Raw genomic sequence first — 20169 nt, 5'->3', positions numbered from 1 at the left:
TAATGATCATTCTAGTTCATTTAATGTGAAGTGTGCAGTTAAAGTATTCGAGATAAAATAAGCTTTTATAAAACTCACATCATAAGAAGAAATGTCTTCTTAGTTTCTCAAGACAGGGACTCATGCAACCTGGGAATACATCCCAGCTAATATTTATTTATCTACTCATGCTATCTCATCTTACTTAACCAAGTCTCATATGGAGACGCTGTTTGGAATTCCCCTTCCTGTAAGCCCGCCAACATGACTGAGATCAGAGGTGTTTGGGTAGAGCAAAGTGTATGAAACCTTGACCGGCCCATTCCTGTTCTTCAAACTCTTATCCTGATTCATATCTACAATCTTATTCTCAATCTCCACTAGCTTGTCTCCAAACTTCTTGAAAGCTTCCAGTGCTTTCTCATCAGCAGTCCACTCATGTGTGTCCCTCTGGCCAAGATACACTTCATCTGAGGAATGCCGCGATAGTATTTCTATCAGTGATACACCAAGTATGGTCTGAAGCTGGCTTGTGATGGTACTCAAGAAGACCTGATCAGGATTCCTCTTCAGCTCATCATACTCTGGTGTGTTTGGCTCAGGCATGAATCGCCGGCTTATGGTGGGTCGGTTTGGGAGGTATCCGGCGTAAGGGTACTGACCGAAGTTTACTGCAGCATGGAGGGCAGAAGCCACCCATATGATGATGGTGCATGTTTTGGTCAGCTCTGAGAGACTGTCCATCTTGGGCCACCAAGGTTCATCCTTCTTGTCCCCGTGCCCCACATCACGCACCTCCTTCCACCAGGCTTGGAGCTCAACATCATCTTTGACTGCAGCATCATTGATGTAGTAGATGGAACAGTACTCATTTACCCATGTCTCAATGGCCGACCAGATTGCAAGTCCATCCACAGCATAAGGATAGTCCTTGATAAGCAAGCGGATATTGTTGGGGCTGGTTGGGTCTTCAATGGCCACTCCTCTGAGAAACAGTTTGATATGAGTTTCGATAATGAGAGCTAACAATTCCTCTCATATCAAAGTTTAATATCCTACAAGTCTATATGTTACCTCTTGAGGAGATCAGCAGGGAGTGCTTGGTCAGTTAATTTCCAGCTCTTATACAGAAAGGAGGACATTTCCATGGCATACTTCCCAGGGAAGACTGTCAATTCAAGGATTCCACCAGCATTTATGAGGATTTGCCGAGCAAGGGCATTTATGTTCATCGTGTCACGGTAATGGGGACTCAGAAGTTTGTAGATTGGGTGCATGGCACTCAGTTGCCGGTTCGTCGCAATCACAAATGGTTCTATCACTGCATGCGTGTTCAACCTGCAATATTGTATGTCAAAACCAGTGAAGTCCAGGAGGTTTCAGACATTCCTACTTGATTCCCTTTTCTTAAGGTGCTAAGACTTCAAGTTTATATCATTGTTCAAAAACATTAATGTGGACAGATCATGATACACTAATCCTAGAGGCAAAATTGTATAGCATACCAGTGGCTAATAAGCTGGTGAACACCAGAGTCATTTACAGCAACATAAGCTTTTGCCAATTGCCAGATTGATCCCTCAACTCCAAGGTCAGCTGGTGTGAAAACTTTGTTGACAGCACCGAGATGTTCTCCATCTGGGTGCAATAAGCTCAGCTCAATTGCCAGTGGCTTTAAAGAGCCATCATCCTTCAGCAGCAGGAGGGTTCTCGAGGCATAAATCTTGCTGGAAGTGGTATTTATGCGGTTCAGGTATGGTACCAAAGTGTCATGGTGATCTAAGATGAAGAGTCTGTTGGACTTCAGTGCCTATGGAATAACAATAGAATGGTAATTTTACCTTACTATCTATCAATTCCAATTGCATATAAAAACCCTGAGTTCTTTTGAAACATGGTGGTACCTGTTCTACTGTTAATCCATCCATGTTTTTCTCAATTTGAGATGCTGTAATTGAGCTGGTATGATTGCCATATATTTTAGGATCCAGCTTACTGGTTGGGGGGAATTCCTGAAGGTCCAATGAGAGAAGTATGTCAATTCTGTATATGTACTGAAGAACTTGGGGTAAAATTAGCATTTGAGAACAAGGGCCATGCACTCCAGTTTACCTCAAGACGGCTGATGATGACAGGGTTCACACCGGCAAGCATTTCTCGTCCAAACTCTTCGTCAGTTCTCCAAGCAAATTTATCAGCTAGCAGGTGACAAATAACTTAAGTCAGTTAAGAATTTCATCAAGTTATTGATCATGGAAAACCTTGTCAACTCTAAAATTGTTATGGTAGGTACCTTGGATGACTTGCGGCATCGGGAGCTTAAGCAGGTGCTCTCCATCAGTTCGAACTAGTTCTTTGATCATCTCAAATGGAATCCTGTCCTTGATCTTATCGAGTTCAGGGCACTCAGGCAATTGTATCCCCCCCTCGTAGAGGTTCAATACATCTTGTAGCGAGTCGAACTCAAATGGAGTCTTATTGAAGAGTGTCTTCAAGACTGGAAGCAACGACTGGACCAATGCCTTGATAGCATATGCCAGGAAGTCAGACATTTTGAGATGTCCGAACCGTTCATCACGGGGAACATAGATGTCTAGGCTCAACCCTGGCAATCTGCTCTCGGTTTTGGGATCTATGAGAAACAACTGAGCAATGTGAATTCAACAAAGAGAAAAAAAAGATTTGTGCGTTCTTCAGAAGCAATCTAACCTGTTCTTGTGGGTGGGCGTCCAGTTCGGCCTCGGCGGGGGTAAGGGAACTGTTCAGACCCACCAAGGACCGGGCGGGCATAGTTTGAGCCATTGTCTGGGTTGCCAAGATCATTGTAGTATGCATAGTCATAGACTCGTTGAAACTCCTTCAGCTCTCCAGTTACATTGTCTCCTCTGAGATGGACGAGCTCCTCATTTCTGTATGCTTGGAGGGGCGCCGGTGTGTTGGTTGGGAGGTATGTCTGCAAGGATGTTGTCAAGATTCAGTTAATGGTTTAGGTGCCAACCACCAAATTCTGATGGATATGCTTTTCAAGCAGTGGAGATTTAAGTTTTGTGGTTGATAAAGATAGTGTAAGTATTTGCCTTCATCACATTCACAGAAGCAAGGGAGTACAAAAATGTGTTCCCAAGGTTGGCTGGAGGACTACATTTTGAATTGAAGCTTTATCAATTATTTGTTGAAGCATTGGAGGAACAAATGTTTTTAGACTAATTTCTTTGCATGTGTCTTTGAGTTTCTGGTTTCAGTTTCATGTGCTTTTCCTGCATGTTTGAACTTGCCCCCTTTTTGAAAGAAAAAATTGGACAGCGCTTGCTTATGTTGGAACTCTTTGAAACTCCTCAAATGTTCTAATCTCTGTATATACCTCCTTTCTTTTATACTTCATTATTTTGTTATGTAATCTTTCTTATCAATAAATTATGGTGGCTTTTGTCTCTTTTATTATAAGAAAAAGAAAAAATTGGACATAGCATTTCTTATCCAATTTTCTGAAGCATTATTTTTTGTTTTCGTTTATGTATCGTTTCCCCATCAAATTTTATTGATCAAAACGATGAGAACTGAGAACTACCCCACATTTCATCGAACAGTAAGATGGGAATAAAGAGAGAAGAAAGAGAAAAGACAGAAATGATAATAATACAACCCAGCAAAGGCTAGGCCTCGACATAAAACTCCAAGCACTTCCCACCCTCCCCAGAATCCACTCCATATTATATCAAAACAAGAACAGAACTGCAGCTATGCATCAAACCCGGGAATATCTCAAAAATCTCGCCCACAAAAGCCACTTAGCTGGTGCGCACCGTTGCTGTTGCTCCTCTAAAATATGGCATTCTTTAGCATTCCATACGAAACAGCAATTCATAAGCTGCGCACCGGCTAAGAGATTTTTCTTAGGACCTATTCTTTCGTGGATAAATATCATGAGAAAGTTAATCAATTTTTTTATTGATCAACTTATCTATGTTCTTACGTTTTTTAAAATAGATAAGTTATCTTTCTATAGATAGCATTTACCTATGCAGTGAGGAAAAATCGTATCCATTTGGGAGGTGGCTAAATCATTTTCCCATCAATCGAAAAAATAATCTTTTTAATTCATTTCTAATATATCCATAACTTTATAATAATATTATAATATAATATATTATATTATAATAATATAGTATAGTATATTTTAATATAGTTTATTATAATATAATATAAAATATTATATTATAATATGCTATATTATTATAATATATTATAATAATATAATACTATAATAATATAATATATTATAATAATATAATACTATAATAATATAATATATTATAATATATAATATAATATTATATTAATACAAGATATTAACATAATATAATATATTATATTATAATGTACTATAACATATTATAATAATAATATCATTATATATAAGAATATAATAATGTTATATAATATTATATTATTTATATAGTATAATAATAATATAATACATTTTATGTATAATAATATATACTAATATACTATATTATACTATATTATATTAATATAAGATATTAATATTTATTATATTATAATAATATATAACAATAAAATAAAATAATATATTATAATAGTATAATATAATAATAAGATAGTAATATTATTATATATGATAATATTATATAATATATATGATATTATATTAATATAAAATATTAATATTATATTATTTTATATACTATATTATAATATATAATATAATGATAATATAATATATAATAATATTTATATAATAAAGGATATTATAAAAAATATGGATATATCTTAGCAACTTATCTAGAAAATTAATAATACAAGAAAAACATGGATAACAAATTCTCAAGCCATTTTTCAATACATAAAAAAACATAGATAAATTATTTTTCTATCTAAATATAGTCTGAAAAATACTTATCCAGAAAAATATAAATTTTTGAATAAATTTTTTATCCTTGAAAGAATAGGCCCTCAAAAAATAAGATCTCTGAATCACGGGATTTAGGTCTCAATTTTGTCCATAAAACTCCAAGCCCAAAGTCTGGTTCAGAATCCTAGTTTCGTTTTAAGAACCGGCCTAAAGAAAGCCGCTAAACATTAAGGCAATGGGTAACTGGCTAAATGTTTTTTCTTAAAACAAATGAGATCTTTGAATCGTGGGACCAGTCTCAATTGTGTCCATAAAACTCCAAACCCAGAGTTTGGTCCAGAATCCTAGTTTCCTTTCTCATAACTAGGACCAAAGGAAGCTTGGACAGAAATTTAGGCAATAGGTAAGCTACACATTGGCCAAGTGTTTTGCTTAAAAGCAATAAAATCTTTGAATCATGGGCCAAACCCAGGTCTTAATTGTATCCACAAAACTCCAAACCTAGAGTTTGGTTTAGTTTCTTTATAGAGTAATTCTTTATAGAGCACATGTGGTGTAGAAAAAATATACCATCCAATCTGATTAGGCCACATAGCCATCGCTTTCCAATATACATTTAATGTCTACAGTTGAAATTTTGAATGATGAAAATACTTCTCTTCTTCTAAAAAAATTATGACATCCTGCGATAATATTATGACATTCTGCGGTCAAATTATGACTTTTTGTTCATAATTTCGCCACAGGATATCATAAGAAAGGAAGAGACATTTTCGTTATTTAAAAATTTCATAAATTTTCAATGACAAAAATGCTTTTTCTTTTGTATGACTTCTCAAAAAAAATTATGACTTCATTTATGTAGAAAGTCATAATTTAACCGCATGAATGGTCACAGAATGTCATAATTTTTTTCAGAATAGAAGAAGTATTTTTGTCATTCGAAATTTTAAATGAAAAATTAAAACTGTAGGTATTAAATATGTTATTAAATGTGTATTGAAAAATGATGGTCATGTGTTTCAATATAATTGGGTGGTGTGTTCTACGCTAATTTTATTACATTGTACATGGTGCACAAAAACTCTCTTCTCTGTAAGGTGAGGACAGAGCCCAACCCAGGTCTCTTGTATCCACACCAGAAGGTTTTATCAACTCAACCAATTGCCACCTTCAGGTCAAAAAAATCCTCAAAACAAGCAATGAAGAAATTATATATCAGAGATGTGTGCGTACATGATTAGTGAAGAAGATTCTGTCATACATATAGTAATCCACTGGGTAAACCCAAGAGTTGCAGACGAAGTGGATGCGACCATTCCCAGGGAAATCCTCAAGGGTCAGTGTCTTGAGATAGAATTCAAAGTGGTGGTAGTTCCTCACAATGACTGCCCCTGGAATGCCTTGGCTCTCATCCCACTGAAATGTCACCTGAAACTTAGACTCCCCATCTGCGATGGATGTTATTGTGGTGATCCACTCTTCTATGTAGGCCGGCTCCCCCACTTTCCCTCTGTTTCCATTGTCTGCATAACACGCATTAAACAGCCATTATTCCTCTTGCTTCCATTAAAAAGCTTTCGTTTTGGACTTTATAAAGAAAAAGTGGGATAGGAATAGTTATTCCACAAGTTATTGCTGATTTTGTTTGACTTAAAAATTCTAGGGATAAATCAACTGAGGGATGTGTTTCTGAGGGGAAAAAAAAAAGGCTGAAATAAGTGAGAGCTTTGTGCCAACTTTCCCCGGAAATTAATAGTTATTCAAGAGATAAATAGATTTAACTAAAATAATTATTCCTTTTATGTTCCAAGTCTTATGTCTGCTTAGTTCGAGAGCCAAATGAGTGTTTAATCCAAGTTAGCGTGGTATAACACTAGGGGAACCCATGGAACGTTAAAGAAGGGGACTCACCCGGGTCAGCGATGGTGGAGCTAACGAGCTGGAAGGAGACACTCTTGCCTACGAATTCGTCGAGACGATCGAGGAAGCATTGAAATCAGTGAAATCCAACACGTTCTTCTTCATCAGTACCACCGCTCCTTTCACCCTCGCCCCTGACATCTTTCTTCGCCGATTCAACTAATCAGAGAGAGAGATTAAAAATACACGGAAGAAGAAGGTTGAGTTTATAAAAAGGGATGGAGGGATATGAAGGTAAAAACGACGAATTAGACTCGCAGCTTCACCCGAGCGGGAGGGTGAGATCAGTTTCTTGTAAGCTTCCTACCTAATCCAAATGCTTCCTTCCTCCGCTTGTTTTCCACCCTCCGGCACACGGTGCTTGACTGGTTCGCATGAAAAGACCATCTTTTTTCAATCCTAAACTTTTTATTTATGGTGGTTTGCTGGAATTCGTGGAAAGCCGGAATGCATGATTATGACACCCACATTGGCATTCATTATAAATCTTGAGTAATTCTTTATCCATCACCACCGGTAAGGAAAAAAAAGCACTGCCCAAGTCACGCAGGGTAATTAATGGTGGAATAGATATTTAATAGTGTTTAATTTTTTTTCAATTTTTTTAATAAAAATATTTTTTTATAAAATAAAAAAAATATATTATCATTATTTTTGGATATTTTATATGATTTTTTATGAATATATATAATATTTTAAATAATATATATAATTTTTTTTATCTTTATATAGTATTCTATTAGTCATTATAATTTTTTATGAATATATATGATATTCTGAATAATATATATAATTTTTTTGTGAATATATATGACATCTTAAATAATATATATGACTTTTTGATGTCTTATCTGACTTTTTATGAGTATATATTACATCTTGAACAATATAAATAATTTTCTGTGAATATATATGACATCCTGAATAATATATATTATTTTTTAATACCTTATATGACTTTCTATGAATATATATGATATTTTAAGTAATATATATAATTTTTTTATAAATTTATATGACATCTTGAATAATATATATGACTTTCTGAATAATATATGACTTTCCATGGTTATTATGACTTCCTGATATCTTATAGCTAATATGATATTATATATAGATACAACAACTTATATATATTATTCAAAATATCATATATATATTCACAGAAAGTCATATATATTGTTCAAAAAATTATATAAGGTATCAGAAAATCATACTAACCTACATGATATCATATATAGACATAGAAAATTATATATATTGTTTAGAATGTCATATATACCTACAAAAAATCATATAAGATATCATAAAGTAATAATACTGCTCTTTTTTTTTATCTATGGAGGGAAATGATATTTTTATCAGAAAAAATTTTGAGTAAACAGTTGAACAGCGTTAAATATCTGTTCCATTATTAATTATACTATGTAGCCCAATATAATTGGGTGGTATATTTTTTCTCCACGGAGGGTAATGGACAAAGAATTTCTTGAACCTTCTCGGTCGACAGACTAGTCAAATTCGAGCTAGCCTCGATCCACAGTTCCGTATTGTTGGTGCAAAAATCCGCCTGTGCCGGAGAAGCTAGAGTTGAGGGAGTCGCGGTCGCCGTCGGGACCTGCAAAAGAAGTCTAAACAGGAGGTGGGGTTGCTCCGGCAAGATCCTCCGACGCTCAAGTCAGTTCTCTGCCTCAACAAGAATGGAGTGCTCGAACGAAAATTTTAGCAGAGTTTCTAGGTAAAAAATGAGAGCTTATAGAGTAACGTATCTGGGGTCCCCCCTTTTATAGGCGGAGGGCGCAACAGACTGATAGCGACGTTCATAACCGTCTAGTAGTGGGCCGCCCACAGTCAGGAGGAATTTCTTGCGAGGGGTAGTGGAGTGGACCCGTGGCCCTCACTGTAGCGCACCACGTGGAGTCTGTCGCAGGGAGTGGAGCAGCGTCCGTTGTCGTGACTTGCCAGAGGATGGAAGAATCGCACAGTATCCGTCACAGGAGGTGGAGCAGGGTCGTGGGCATCATAGCGGTCTGCCAGGGAATAGTGGAGCCACACGAAATCCGTCGCAGGAAGTGGAGCAGGGTCGTGGTCGTCATAGCGGTCTGTCAGGGAATAATGGAGCTGCGCGGAATCCGTCGCAGGAAGTGGAGCAGAATCGTGGCTGTTGCTGTGTCGCGCCAGGGAGTGCAGACCCGTCGGCTGAAGTTCGGCTGGAATGTCTGGTGGTTAGTTATCCACTTGAGGGGAGCCTGAAGTCCGACCCCAGTAAGGGCCCGGACGAGGTCTTCCTTTAGCCGAGGTCGGGGACGAGGCCCGGCTCCCGTAGGAGTCCGGGCGGAGTCCGCTTGCTGTCGAAGACGGAGACGAGGCCCGGCTCCCGTAGGAGTCCGGACGGAGTTTGTCTGCGGCCGGAGTCGGGGACGAGACCCGGCTCCCGTAGGAGTCCGGGCGAAGTTCACCTGCAATCAAAGTCGGGGCGAAGTCCGGGCGGAGTTGGTGACGGAGCCCGGCTCCCGTAGGAGTCCGTGCGGAGTCCGCTTGCTGTCGGAGCCGAAGACGAGGCCCGGCTCCCGTAGGAGTCCGGGCAGAGTTTGTCTGCAGCCGGAGTCGGGGACGAGGCCCGGCTCCCGTAGGAGTCCGGGCGAAGTTCACCTGCAATCAAAGTCGGGGCGAAGTCCGACTCCCGTAGGAGTCCGGGCGGAGCTTACCAGAGGTCGGAGTTGGTGATGGAGCCCGGCTCCCGTAGGAGTCCGGGCGGAGTCCGCTTGCTGTCGGAGCCGGAGACGAGGCCCGGCTCCCGTAGGAGTCCGGGCGGAGTTTGTCTGCGGCCGGAGTCGGGGACAAGGCCCGGCTCCCGTAGGAGTCCGGGCGAAGTTCACCTGCAATCAAAGTCGGGGCGAAGTCCGGCTCCCGTAGGAGTCCGGACGGAGCTTACCAGCGGTCGGAGTTGGTGATGGAGCCCGGCTCCCATAGGAGTTCGGGCGGAGTCCGCTTGCTGTCGGAGCCGAAGACGAGGCCCGGCTCCCGTAGGAGTCCGGGCGGAGTTTGTCTGCAGCCGAAGTCGGGGACGAGGCCCGGCTTTCGTAGGAGTCCGGGCGAAGTTCACCTGCAATCAAAGTCGGGGCGAAGTCCGGCTCCCGTAGGAGTCCGGACGGAGCTTACCAGCGGTCGGAGTTGGTGACGGAGCCCGGCTCCCGTAGGAGTCCGGGCGGAGTCCGCTTGCTGTCGGAGCCGAAGACGAGGCCCGGCTCTCGTAGGAGTCCGGGCGGAGTTTGTCTGCAGCCGGAGTCGGGGACGAGGCCCGGCTCCCGTAGGAGTCCGGGCAGGAGTCCGGACGAAGTTCACCTGCAATCAAAGTCGGGGCGAAGTCCGGCTCCCGTAGGAGTCTGGACGGAGCTTACCAGCGGTCGGAGTTGGTGACGGAGCCCGGCTCCCGTAGGAGTCCGGGCGGAGTCCGCTTGCTGTCGGAGCCGAAGACGAGGCCCGGCTCCCGTAGGAGTCCGGGCGGAGTTTGTCTACAGCCGGAGTCGGGGACGAGGCCCGGCTCCCGTAGGAGTCCGGGCGAAGTTCACCTGCAATCAAAGTCGGGGCGAAGTCCGGCTCCCGTAGGAGTCCGGACGGAGCTTACCAGCGGTCGGAGTTGGTGACGGAGCCCGGCTCCCGCAGGAGTCCGAGCGGAGTCCGCTTGCTGTCGGAGCCGAAGACGAGGCCCGGCTCCCATAGGAGTCCAGGCGGAGTTTGTCTGCAGCCGGAGTCGGGGACGAGGCCCGGCTCCCGTAGGAGTCCAGGCGAAGTTCACCTGCAATCAAAGTCGGGGCGAAGTCTGGATTCCGTAAGAGTCCGGAAGGAGCTTACCAGCGGTCGGAGTTGGTGACGGAGCCCGACTCCCGTAGGAGTCCGGGCGGAGTCCGCTTGCTGTCGGAGCCGAAGACGAGGCCCGACTCCCGTAGGAGTCCGGGCGGAGTTTGTCTGCAGCCGGAGTCGGGGACGAGGCCCGGCTCCCGTAGGAGTCCGAGCGAAGTTCACCTGCAATCAAAGTCGGGGCGAAGTCCGGCTCCCGTAGGATTCCGGACGGAGCTTACCAGTGGTCGGAGTTGGTGACGGAGCCCGTGAGGGCCAATCCTGTTGAGAACTTCGGCTGAGGGTATTTTATACCCAACACCAGTCCCCCTACTTCCGAGTTTGAATTTCGAATGAAGAAAGTACAGAGAGGTTGGCACAGCCGAAGTTATCCCCTCGAACCCTATGTACGACCGCCTTCAGATATTTCGGTATTAAATGTGCGCGTGCTGGAGTCTTTTCGAATCGGGGCGATACGAGAGGACTCTTCGAAATTCTCGTTGGTACACTGGCCCAGGTACGATGCAATTATAGCCCTGCCAACCGTCAGCCGCTTTCAGCCGCCTGCCGTGGTGAGTGGGACACGTGTCGAGCGCGGACCGGCTTGGGAGATTCGCGATCATTATGGCACCGGATCCCAGGGTCTATTTAAACCTGTCCCTCCGCCTTTGGGGCCCTTACTCCGCTTCAGAATTCTAGCGGTATTCGCCCTTTCTTCGAGTGACCTGTTTCTCTTGGCGTCTTCTTGGGCCATAGGCGCCCTTCGAGTCGTCCCTGTCTTCGCTTTTTAGATATCTCTTTGGCTTCAGTTGCTCTGAATTCTTTTAGGTTTTTGATAGGATTTCTCTCTCTTTGCCACGTAGTCGAGGTCCAGCAGTCCCTCTCTCTGTTTAGGCATTTTTATACCTTCAAGCGCCATCCTTCGGCGAAGGACTGGTGGTATTTCTCCCCTCAGTTCGGCAAGAAGGGGTTGCTGAAAAGTGCCCCCTCTTCGATCCACAACTGGAAGGAGAAATACCTCTTCGTCCACTGCCCGACCTTGAGGCTGGGCCTGCCCCCTTGGGGCTCTCTGAGGGATTCTGTTCGCCAGGCCCCCAGTCTGGGGGAGGACGACCTCCAGGCTGCCCGAAAGCTTCTTGCCTATTCCGCTCCTTCCCTTTCCAACCTTCTGAGGGAGCAATTTTTGTTCAACGTCGGCCTGAGCCCCCAGGATCCTGCGAGTACTTCATCTTTTCTTTTCTCTTCTTTTCTTCTGTCCTTCTTCTTTTTCTTTCTCTTTCTTCTCTCTTCTTCCTTCTCTCTCTTTTTCTCCTCTTTTCCTTTCCCCCCCCTTTTTTTTTTTTGCACCCCATTGTCGATTTCTAACTCTTGATTGATTGATTCGATTTTTTTTTTTTTAAGGAATGGACGCCGAAGCAGCGCGGATGCTTGCCAGGGGCCTCAGGGCCCACAAAAGAAAGGGCGTCGCGACCTCCGGATCGGCGAAGAGGGCCAGGACGGAGGAGTCGAGCTTGGCCGCGCCCGTCTAGGCGGTCCCAGCGATTGACATTCCCTCGGACGCCGAGCCAGCGGCCCCCCGGGCCTCCTCGAGGAGTCCGCTGACTGGGGCCCCCATTTCGGGGGTCCGCTCCACGGAGGCCCCCGTTGTCGAGAGGAGGAAGAGAAGGAAGTCGGTGGCCCGCAGGGTGAGCAGCCGCCACACCGTCGCTGACAAGTCCCTCGATTTCGAAGAGGGGCCGGAGAATCCTTTTAATGACAGAGACTTGATCAGGCGGTTGATCGACGGCTACATTCTGTCCGAAGTCGTCGAGAGGATCGACAATGCCGATCCTGAGCAGCGGGTCTGGGACTCTTTAGGGTCCTTCCTTAAGGTAAACAAATCTTCATTTATCCGGCTATTCGACCCTTGTTCTGATCCCCTAGCCGTTCTCGCAGATTGGGCACCAGCTTCTCGTCAATATCGAGGCGATGAACCGTGCGTGGAGGGAATCGTCCAGGTGGAGGAGCGCTGTCGAGCCGAGGTTGCTCGCTTCAAAGAAAAGACGGCCGAAGTAGTCGCCCTCCAAGAGGCCCTGGAAAGAGAAAAACAAGCCCGGGAGGAGGAAAAGCAGGCCTTGGTGGAGACGGCGAGGAAGGCGGAGGTCGAGGTTGCCAATTTGATTGAGCAGACTCCAGTCCTGGTCTCGGAGGCCAGGGTTCTTGCGGTAGAGGAGTTCAAAGCCTCCGCAGAGATGAGGGACCTGAACGTCCAATTCGGCCAGGAGACGTTCATTAAGGGGTTCGAGCTCTGCCAGGAGAGGGTGGCCAGAAAATTTTCGAAGCTCGACCTTAACTTCCTGGGTGAGGAGTCCGAAAATGAGATCGGTCTCTCTCCTTCCATCACCGCTGCAGCAGCCCCCCCTCCCGGAACGTCGAACTCTCCAACTCCTACCCCTGAGGTCTGAGACCTCCGACCTTGTAGTTTTATTTTTCCGTAATTTTTCTTTACCTTCTTGTCTTCAAAAATCATCCAATCAATAAAGTTAATTTCTTGTCGTGGGTGGCTTCTTCCTCCTTTTCTTCTTTCTGCTTTTCTTTTCGTGATGAGACGCGTCTTGATACTTTTGTCTCCCAATGGCAGCGCCCTGCCGAAGTGCTTCCCCTGCCCCTGGGGATCCCGCTGAAGTCGATGATCCAGTGGCTGAAGAAGGAGGTTATTCAGTTGACAAGAAGGTCGAAGAAGATGGAAGGCGAGCTTCGCAGATTGAGAGAGGGTCATTCTGAAGCCACCGCAGAGGCCACCCGCTTTCGGAATCTCCACGTGAAGGGGATCATGGAGTATAGCCGAAGGAAGGCGGACTTCGCGAAGGAGCTTGAGGAATGCAAAAAGAGTGCCAGCGACCGAATTTGGGCTCAAGCTGTCAAGATCAGTGCTCTCAGGGTGGAACTGTCGGCTGCGAAGGAGAGGATCGGCCAGCTGGAAGGGAGTTCATCCTGGCTCCTGGCCCGGGCTGACGGCGACCAGGAGTGATCGAAGAAGGTCTCCGCCCTTCAGCAGCAGCTTCAGGACGTCGAGGTGAGCCACGATGTGCATCGGACCGGCTGGCGCAGGCAGGTGGATGAATACAAAGGGAGACTCAGGGCGGCGACCGACGAAGTTGCCCGCCTTCGAAGGCGGCTGGCTGAGGGGGCTCAGCCTACTTCAGCACGGGATTCTAATGAACTCCAGTCCCTAAGAGAAACCGTCGAAGGAATTTCTGTTGCCCTCGGAGAAAAGATGGCTGAGCTGCAACAATTGAAGATCCAACTGACATACGAGCAGCAGACCGTTACGGACGTGGAGGCAGAATCCGAGGTCCTGAGAAAGAGGCATCGAGAGGCGGAGGCCGAAAGCCAGCGACTTCGTCGGGCGCTCCAGGACGCACTGCTGAAAAGGAGAGAGCTAGAAGAAGAAGTTGAGAATCTGAGGCAGTCCTGGATGAGGGGTGGAGCAGATAATTCTAGGTTGGAAGGAGCAGAGCTTCCCTAGGGCTCTTCTTGGCCTTCTGTCTTTTCATGTATACATTTTCTCTTTTGTTGTTTTGTCCCGCTTTTGTCGCTTTGCTTTTCTTCCTTTGGCCTTCTGGGCTTCGTGGTGTATATTTCGTAAATTGAATGAAAGGAAAAAAGGAGGTTTTGTGTTACCTCGCCTGCATATTAAATTATCGTCCGCCAAACTTCTCTTGTCGTTCGGCTTGTCCGACGTCGCTTGGAGGTGTCCTGTCGTCGATGCGCTGGTTTGCTTTCCTAGGTGGTCCGAACTCTGTAGTACTTCGGGGGTGCCGCCGTCTCCTCGACATCTTCGGCGTAGTTTGTCCTTCATCTATTTTCGTCGTAGTTCGTCGCTCTTCTTTCTTAATTTTTTTTCTCTTTTCAGAGTGAGGACCCTCCCCCTGCTTTTAGCGGGGTTGCATAGAAGTGTGGGGGTGCCACTGAGGGGCCTTTCCCCTTCACTCGGTCTTGTTGGACGGTCGGGTTTCGTCATCGTCAGGATGAAGTTCTCCTCCTGTTCCCAGCGGGGACGCGGGGGCACATAAGGACCATCGTAAGGGTCTCTCCCCCCACCCGGTCTAAAGGAACTGGGTCTTCGACTTTGCTCATGTCAGGACGAGGTTCTCCTCCTGTTCCTGACATGGCCGTGGGGGCACATTAGGGCGTTGCAAGGCCTCTCCCCCCATCCGGTCTAAAAGAACCGGGCCTTTGGCTTTGCTCATGTCAGGACGAGGTTCTCCTCCTGTTCCTGACATGGCCGTGGGGGCACATTAGGACGTTGCAAGGCCTCTCTCCCCATCCGATCTAAAAGAATCGGGCCTTTGACTTTGCTCATGTCAGGACGAGGTTCTCTTCCTGTTCCTGACATGGCTGTGGGGGCACATCAGGGCATTGTAAGGCCTCTCCCTCCATCCAGTCTAAAAGAACCGGGCCTTTGACTTTGCTCATGTCAGGACAAGGTTCTCCTCTTATTCCTGACATGGCTGTGGAGGCACATCAGTGCGTTGTAAGGCCTCTCCCCCCATCCGGTCTAAAAGAACCGGGTCCTCGACTTTGCTCGTGTCAGGACGAGATTCTCCTCCTGTTCCTGACATGGCTGTGGGGGCACATCGGGGTGTTGTAAGGCCTCTCCCCCAATCCGATCTCAAGATAATCGGACTTTCATTTGAGTTATGTTAGGATGAGGTTCTCCTCCTGTTCCTAACATAACTTTGCTTTAATTGTTTGAAGGGGTTATCCCCAGTCGTGACAAATCTATTTCAAACGGGAGGAGCATGCAAAGTCGAAAGGAATTTAGATTCGGGGCGGAGTCGTAAGCGATACATTTACAGGTTTTTCGAGCTCCATGGTCGCGGAAGGTCTGCTCCTCCTTGAGGCCCTCCGACGATGGAGTCGATGGTCCCAATTGGAGGCCGATCTCCGGGCTGCTCCTCCCTCCTTGGCGGTTCAGGTTGCGACAGGGCTCTTGGCCGATCTTCTCTACCTTCAGGCCGGCGTCGAATAAATCTGTCGAGTCGACCTCGCCGGATGAGCTCCTCGATCTTATCTCGTAGCTGGATGCATTCCTCCGTGTCGTGGCCGTGGTCGCGGTGGTAGAGACAGAACTTGTTGGGGTTGCACTTCCCGAGGTGTGTGCGCATCCTCTCTGGCCTAGGGAGCTGTTCCCTGACCTCCATCAGTACCTGGGCCTTCGAGGCACTGAGGGGGGCGTAGTTACGGAATCTTCCCGGTGGAGAACCCCGCCGAACCCTACGGTCTGGACTTCTCTGCCTGCATACCCGGGACAGAGTATGGGCACGCTTGTGCCCAGGAGGGGATCGAGAACGCGGTCGAGCTTCCCTCGACCTTTTTTCGACTGCAGGCCTACTCGAGTCTCCCGCCTGCCACTCTCTCGCGATCTCCTCATCTTTCATTTTGAAGGCCTCTTCCGCTCGGGCGTACCCCTCAGCCTGAGCCAACAAATCAGCAAAATTTTTGGGGTACTTCTTCTTCAGGGAGAACAAAAGGTCATTCTTCTGAAGGCCGCCCTTCAGAGCGGCCATTGCAACCGATTGGTTCAAATTCCGAACCTCCAGCACCGCGATGTTGAAGCGGTTGATGTAGGCCCGAATGGACTCCCATTCCCTCTGCTTGATATTGATGAGGGACTCCGAACCCTTTCGGGGGCGCCGGCTGCTGACAAAATGGGCCACGAATTGGTGGCTCATCTGATCGAAAGAAAAGATGGTATTCGGTTTCAGCACCGAGTACCAGTTTCTCGCCGCTCCCTTCAAGGTGGATGGAAAGGCTCGGCACAGAATGGCGTCGGGAGCGCCATGAAGCAGCATCATCATCCGAAAGGCTTTCAGGTGATCGACCGAGTCTGCAGTCCCGTCGTAGCTTTCGAACTGGGGGAGCTTGAAGTTTGGCGGGATCGGTTCCTGCATGATCATTTGAGAAAATAGAGGGTCGGTGCAAATATCCTCACCATATGCGGGGGGAGCGTGGCGGAGTTCTTCGATCCGCCGGTTCATCTCTTGGAGTCTCCGATCCAAGAAGTCCTCTCGACTTTGGGTCTCGAGGGTTCTCTGGCAGAATGGGGGCAGGGATCCTTCAGGGGTGGAATCGTGATCCGATTGAGGGCTCTCCACCCTCGGATTCGTCTTCCCAGGAAAGACGGGACGGCTGGTCCAAGTGGCCCGCCCCACCGTCGGATTCTGGTGCTCCGATGATACCCTTTCTAGGCGCGCCGATGCCTGTGGCTGCCGCTGCTGCTGCTGCATGGCCTGCACAGCTTCAGTGAGGCCTCTGACCTGCTGCGCCAGCAGGTCAAACTGCTCCGCACCGACCGTCGTCACGGGAGGGGGAGGAGGTTGGAAAATAGGAGGTGAGGTCGGAGCCTGAGATCTGACCACGGAGGCTGTGGATCGTCGCGTGGACGCCTTGCGGGGAGGCATCGAGCAAAGATCAAGTGAAGGAAGGAGGAGAGGATGTCGGAAAGGATGCCCGGGGGCGGTTCCGCTGAGCGCTCCTTTAAGAACAAGGGTACCGCGAAGACACACGCGCCCCTTCCTCTAGCGCCAATCCTGTTGGTGCAAAAATCCGCCTGCGCTGGAGAAGCTGGAGTTGAGGGAGTCACGGTCGCCGTCGGGACCTGCAAAAGAAGTATAAACCGGAGGTGGGGTTGCTCCGACAAGACCCTCCGACGCTCAAGTCAGTTCTCTGCCTCAACAAGAATGGAGTGCTCGAACGAGAATTTTAGCAGAGTTTCTAGGTAAAAAATGAGAGCTTATACAGTAACGTATCTGGGGTCCCCCCTTTTATAGGCGGAGGGTGCAACAGACTGATAGCGATGTTCATAACCGTCTGGTAGTGGGCCGCCCACAGTCAAGAAGAATTTGTTGCGAGGGGTAGTGGAGTGGACCCGTGGTCACTGTAGCACGCCACGTGGAGTCTACCGCAGGGAGTGGAGCGGCGTCCATTGTCGCGACTTGCCAGAGGATGGAAGAATCGCACAGTATCCATCACAGGAGGTGGAGCAGGGTCGTGGGCATCATAGCGGTCTGCCAGGGAATAGTGGAGCCACACGGAATCCGTCGCAGGAAATGGAGCAGGGTCGTGGCCGTCATAGCGGTCTGTTAGGGAATAATAGAGCTGCGCGGAATCCGTCGCAGGAAGTGGAGCAGGATCGTGGCTGTTGCTGTGTCGCGCCAGGGAGTGCAGACCCGTCGGCTGAAGTTCGGCTGGAATGTCTGGTGGTTAGTTATCCACTTGAGGGGAGCCTGAAGTCCGACCCCAATAAGGGCCCGGACGAGGTCTTCCTTTAGCCGAGGTCGGGGAAGAGGCCCGGCTCCCGTAGGAGTCCGGGCGGAGTCCGCTTGCTGTCGGAGCCGGAGACGAGGCCCGACTCCCGTAGGAGTCCGGGCGGAGTTTGTCTACGGTCGGAGTCGGGGACGAGACTCGGCTCCCATAGGAGTCCGGGCGAAGTTCACCTGCAATCAAAGTCGGGGCGAAGTCCGGGCGGAGTTGGTGACGGAGCCCGGCTCCCGTAGGAGTCCGGGCGGAGTCCGCTTGCTGTCGGAGCCGAAGACGAGGCCCGACTCCCGTAGGAGTCCGGGCGGAGTTTGTCTGCAGCCGGAGTCGGGGACGAGGCCCGGCTTCCGTAGGAGTCCGGGCGAAGTTCACCTGCAATCAAAGTCGGGGCGAAGTCCGGCTCTCGTAGGAGTCCGGGCGGAGTCCGCTTGCTGTCGGAGCCGGAGACGAGGCCCGGCTCCCGTAGGAGTCCGGGCGGAGTTTGTCTGCGGTCGGAGTCGGGGACGAGGCCCAGCTCCCATAGGAGTCCGGGCGAAGTTCACCTGCAATCAAAGTCTGGGCGAAGTCCGACTCCCGTAGGAGTCCGGACGGAGCTTACCAGCGGTCGGAGTTGGTGACGGAGCCCGGCTCCCGTAGGAGTCCGGGCGGAGTCTGCTTGCTGTCGGAGCCGAAGACGAGGCCCGGCTCCCGTAGGAGTCCGGGCGGAGTTTGTCTGCAGCCAGAGTCGGGGATGAGGTCCGGCTCCCATAGGAGTCCGGGCGAAGTTCACCTGCAATCAAAGTCGGGGCGAAGTCCGACTCCCGTAGGAGTCCGGACGGAGCTTACCAGCGGTCGGAGTTGGTGACGGAGCCCGGTTCCCATAGGAGTCCGAGCGGAGTCCGCTTGCTGTCGGAGCCGAAGACGAGGCCCGGCTCCCATAGGAGTCCGGGCGGAGTTTGTCTGCAGCCGGAGTCGGGGACGATGCCCGGCTCCCGTAGGAGTCCGGGCAAAATTCACCTGCAATCAAAGTCGGGGCGAAGTCCGGCTCCCGTAGGAGTCCGGACGGAGCTTACCAGCGGTCGGAGTTGGTGACGGAGCCCGGCTCCCGTAGGAGTCCGGGCGGAGTCCGCTTGCTGTCGGAGCCGAAGACGAGGCCCGGCTCCCGTAGGAGTCCGGGCGGAGTTTGTCTGCAGCCGGAGTTGGGGACGAGGCCCGGCTCCCGTAGGAGTCCGGACGAAGTTCACCTGCAATCAAAGTCGGGGTGAAGTCCGGCTCCCGTAGGAGTCCGGACGGAGCTTACCAGCGGTCGGAGTTGGTGACGGAGCCCGGCTCCCGTAGGAGTCCGGACGGAGTCCGCTTGCTGTCGGAGCCGAAGACGAGGCCCGGCTCCCATAGGAGTCCGGGCGGAGTTTGTCTGCAGCCGGAGTCGGAGACGAGGCCTGGCTCCCGTAGGAGTCCGGGCGAAGTTCACCTGCAATCAAAGTCGGGGCGAAGTCCGGCTCCCGTAGGAGTCCGGACGGAGCTTACCAGCGGTCGGAGTTAGTAACGGATGCGGCTCCAGTAGGAGTCCGGGCGGAGTCCGCTTACTGTCGGAGCCGAAGACGAGGCCCGGCTCCCGTAGGAGTCCGGACGGAGTTTGTCTGCAGCCGGAGTCGGGGACGAGGCCCGGCTTCCGTAGGAGTCCGGGTGAAGTTCACCTGCAATCAAAGTCGGTGCGAAGTCCGGCTCCCGTAGGAGTCCGGACGGAGCTTACCAGTGGTCGGAGTTGGTGACGGAGCCCGTGAGGGCCAATCCTGTTGAGAACTTCGGCTGAGGGTATTTTATACCCAACACGTATCATTTAGTCAAGCCCAATCCAGTCCAGCCTCCGCATTTACTTTTTAGACTAAAGCTTGGACTTCAAGCTTCTTGGCTTTTCGATTGCCTTTTTTTTTTCCTTTTTTTTTTTTTTTTTGAGGTAATTGGCTTGGCCACAACCGATGATGCAGAAGTAATGGAACAGAAGATAGGGATAAAGCAGTCGATCTAGCCGGTGTCGGCAGCAACGAGTATGAATTGAGGTGGATGAGGGCATTGGTGTGGAGCACGGGCGAACTGGGATGGGAGGGGTTGGAGAGGGGAGAGTTGCCATGATGGGATTAGGAGAGGAGGTGGAGGAAGAGGATGGGTTGGGATGCTCTCTACTAGAGTTTGAGCATTGAGATGTTAAAGGCAAATTTGAACGACACATTTGAAATCCAAGATGTAATTAGAGTAGCAGATACATGGGTTAC

The 20169-nt window shown here is 48.6% G+C and overlaps 1 protein-coding gene across 1 annotated transcript; it reads right to left on the bottom strand.

The window, feature by feature from the left end:
* Positions 1-46: 46 nt before the first annotated feature.
* On the bottom strand, positions 47-7046 carry LOC105055039 (probable linoleate 9S-lipoxygenase 5). Its single transcript, XM_019854221.2, is given in 10 exon segments — positions 47-964; positions 1054-1317; positions 1485-1789; positions 1884-1991; positions 2092-2177; positions 2273-2611; positions 2689-2932; positions 6089-6378; positions 6767-6841; positions 6844-7046. Coding segments are annotated over 10 exon segments (2553 nt in total). The 5' UTR covers positions 6917-7046; the 3' UTR covers positions 47-195.
* Between the last annotated feature and the right edge of the window lie 13123 nt (positions 7047-20169).

This window comes from Elaeis guineensis, chromosome 2, assembly GCF_000442705.2.
Source record: "Elaeis guineensis isolate ETL-2024a chromosome 2, EG11, whole genome shotgun sequence".
In the NCBI taxonomy this organism is placed as follows: domain Eukaryota; kingdom Viridiplantae; phylum Streptophyta; class Magnoliopsida; order Arecales; family Arecaceae; genus Elaeis; species Elaeis guineensis.
The sequence above is the reverse complement of the archived record's forward strand: the minus strand, read 5'-3'. Positions and strand labels throughout refer to the sequence as shown.